This window comes from Curcuma longa, unplaced genomic scaffold (assembly GCF_044706935.1).
Source record: "Curcuma longa cultivar G26 ecotype Majalengka, Jawa Barat unplaced genomic scaffold, ITB_CL_G26_1.1 contig_22339, whole genome shotgun sequence".
NCBI lineage: Eukaryota > Viridiplantae > Streptophyta > Magnoliopsida > Zingiberales > Zingiberaceae > Curcuma > Curcuma longa.
In genome coordinates, this window is record NW_027431878.1 from 6,430 (window position 1) to 9,544 (window position 3,115).

The 3,115-nt window shown below is 32.3% G+C and overlaps 1 protein-coding gene across 1 annotated transcript; it reads right to left on the reverse strand.

Annotated features, from left to right (window-relative positions):
- Positions 1–1,351: 1,351 nt before the first annotated feature.
- Positions 1,352–2,901, reverse strand: LOC141817872 (uncharacterized). The gene is made up of 4 exons (XM_074705495.1): positions 2,590–2,901; positions 2,282–2,507; positions 1,753–2,210; positions 1,352–1,390 (listed from the first exon to the last, which is right to left on the reverse strand). The coding sequence occupies exons 1-4, from the start codon at positions 2,875–2,877 to the stop codon at positions 1,352–1,354; spliced, it is 1,011 nt and encodes a 336-aa protein (XP_074561596.1). The 5' UTR covers positions 2,878–2,901.
- Between the last annotated feature and the right edge of the window lie 214 nt (positions 2,902–3,115).

The following is a 3,115-nucleotide window of genomic DNA, read 5'->3' on the forward strand; positions in this document are numbered from 1 at the left end:
TCCCTTATCTGAGAACCTTATTGTATGATTACCTCTATGGACTGACTAGTAAGAGTCCACCTCCTAATCCACTCAAGGACTACTTGAGATGAAGACATCAACTTCCAGGGCAACTATTATCAACAAGGGCATATTGGAGTTAACAAATTTCTAAATAGATGTGATAGTAATCTAATGTAGAAGTGTGCTTTTAGCACGAGCAGAGATGCATAGGGAGGCCTCATTAGCTATGGCTGGTCAGAGGAGGAGCTTAAAAGGTCATAAGAAAAAAGGCTTTCCGATATACCAAAAAGGTCATTCTCTCAATTGAGTCAATCAGTTTCCACATGAGTTAGATACAAAGATTTATTGCAATGAATATAGATAACATTAAAAATCTAAGAAAAACCTATCCTAAATAACTTTTAGGGTGCGTTTGGTTGGGGGTCATCCGTGATTACCTTGGTTATGTGATTACCAAGTAATCACATAACCAAGGTTATAGGGAATAAAACATAACCTAATGCTGTTTGGTTTAATCCTAGGTAATGATACAAAACCTTGTTTGTTTGAAGGTTTTAATACATTACTTACTTTAACATTTACTATATTACCCCTAGTTCAATTATAATCATTTTTACAACTAAATTAATTTGATATTTAATTATTTTTAAATTTAAATTATTATTTATAATATTAATAATATAATATATATTATGATTTGCATTTTTAATTACAATTATTAATTTTTATAATTAAATTATAATTATATATAATTAAATTAAATATTTATTTATTTATTTATTTATTTATTTATTTATTTATTTATTTATTTATTTATTTATTTAAAATTGGAAAATATCACACAAATTTTTGTTACAAAATCTGGAATCAGTCCGGCCCTTGGAGATTTGAGTTTCAACAACCTAGCAATGCACAATTTTTGTTACAAAATCTGGAATCAGTCCGGCCCATACACATCAATATCGATATGTATAGATTTTAAAATAAACATTGAATTTTGAAAAATAACAATTTTTTATAGACCATTTCTGCCATTTCCTGATGAAGCAGAAAAGTCCTCATGTGAAAATTAACCACAAAAAAGGAAAAGAAAAACACTGTGTTGCAGCGTAGAACTATAAAAAACACACTTATTAAAACTGCATATTATTATATATATGAATAGGAAAAAAATCTAGATAGAAAAGCACACAAAGCATTGTATTTCAAGCTACATCAGTGGTGCCACATCATCAATACAGCTAAGACATTATCCATGTTGCAGTCAATTAAAAGTTGACATATTCAAACTTTGCAGACTTTCCAGATCAATACAGCTAAGACATTGAAAAGAACTTTCCCACTTTTGTTACTGAGGAAACACATCGTCACCTTCAGGACTAGCAATCTGACAACCAAACACAGCAACAATATAAAGCAAAGCACGGTAACATTCTCTCAAACCGGAATTGGAACTGACCAAATGTAAAAACCTGCAAACCGGAATTGGAACAAAATTGAAATTGATATCACTTGAGCAAAAGAAGACAAAATCGATATCACTTCAGCAGTGTTCATCATTCAAATAAAATCTAATTTTCATTTCAGTTGGAAAATTGATAACACTTCAGCAGTGTTCAAAATTGACATTCATGAATATCCATAGCAGTCAAATAGTTATCCCAAAATGACATTCATCCAAGAATGTATCCAGCACTGCATTATACATAGAAACCTAAATTTCAAGACAGAACATTATATTTAATTAACCGATGACTGCCAGCTCGTGAACATTTCATCTGCAAGCTTGTCTCTCCATTCAGTCCAAGCAGGGCTGGTCTCACAATGTCTGATCAAATCAACACCATTATTGACAGCATCATCATCACTTTCATTTGACTCGAGGGCATCCAGCTCACTCTCTATTGGATCAATTGTCATTTCATACCTTATGAAATTATGTAGAATACAATAAGCAGAAATAATCCTACATTGAGTCTTAACATCATAAAATGACTTATCTCTCAATATAGCCCATCTAGCTTTTAAAATCCCAAAACACCTCTCAATGCAATTTCTGGCTTGAGAGTGTTTCATATTAAAGTACTCTTTGCTTGTTGTTGGTTGGTAACCTTGTCTCCACTCAGTCAAGTGGTACCTTTGACCTCTATATGGTGCCAAAAATCCTTCCCCGTTAGTGTATCCAGCATCACACAAATAATAACAACCTATATTACAAGTGAACATGTGTTAATATATATAATAACAACCCATTTTATGAAAATTATAACTTAATTACCTTGAGGAATCTTCAAGCCATTCCTCCTACTAATAGCATCTCTTAAGACTCTACCATCTGCTACAGATCCTTCCCAACCTGGTAAGACATAGCTAAATTGCATGTTTGGCGTGCACACACCTAAGACATTGGTTGCAATTTCACCTTTTCTGGTTCGATACTTAGGTTTCTCACATGCTGGGGCATTGACATTAATATACGTCCCATCTAATGCTCCCAAACAACCCTATACTCAAATAAGTATCATAAATCAAATTAATTTAGTGTGTACATTTAAAAATAAATATATAAAAATTATATACTTGTACCTTAAACCATCTCCACCTCTCATCCATGCAATTTTCTGGAATTGGTTCAGGCTTCTTAAGCAAAATATGTTGTAACCGTAGCACAGAATTCAAAACTGAATGAAATTGCCTACTAACTGTCTCACCGGATCGAGCTGTTTGACGTTTTAGAACCCTATTCTTCACATTATGTGCAATAATGTGAAGAAAAGATATTACAAGTTCACTAATTGACATATTTTTATTTCCTTTCAGTTTTCCATGATTCGTTAGCATATAACAAAGTTTGTCTAAAGACCTTCTATCCATCCTACAGTTATCAATACATTGTCGATCACTATGAAAAACCATTTCACCATCTCTTGCCTTACTGCTAATTGATCCATATCAACCTATCATGAAAATAAAGCAGTTGCAAGTATAAACATCTCCAAACAAATAAATATAACAAACCAGTAGTATGAACATCTCCAAACAAAACCAACGGTAGAAGTAATAATATTTGGGTAAGGAAGGCATATATTTGAGTTTACCTTCTGCTCTTCAG

Bases quoted from the DNA above. Each gene is read 5' to 3' on its own strand.
- LOC141817872 (XM_074705495.1), bottom strand. From the start codon at position 2,877: ATGGATAGAAGGTCTTTAGACAAACTTTGTTATATGCTAACGAATCAT. The intron at 2,211-2,281 runs GTAATTAAGTTA...CTTGTAATATAG, and splicing joins TGGCTTGAAGATTCCTCAAG to GTTGTTATTATTTGTGTGAT. The intron at 1,391-1,752 runs GTTAATTAAATA...TTTGGTTGTCAG, and splicing joins TCACGAGCTGGCAGTCATCG to ATTGCTAGTCCTGAAGGTGA.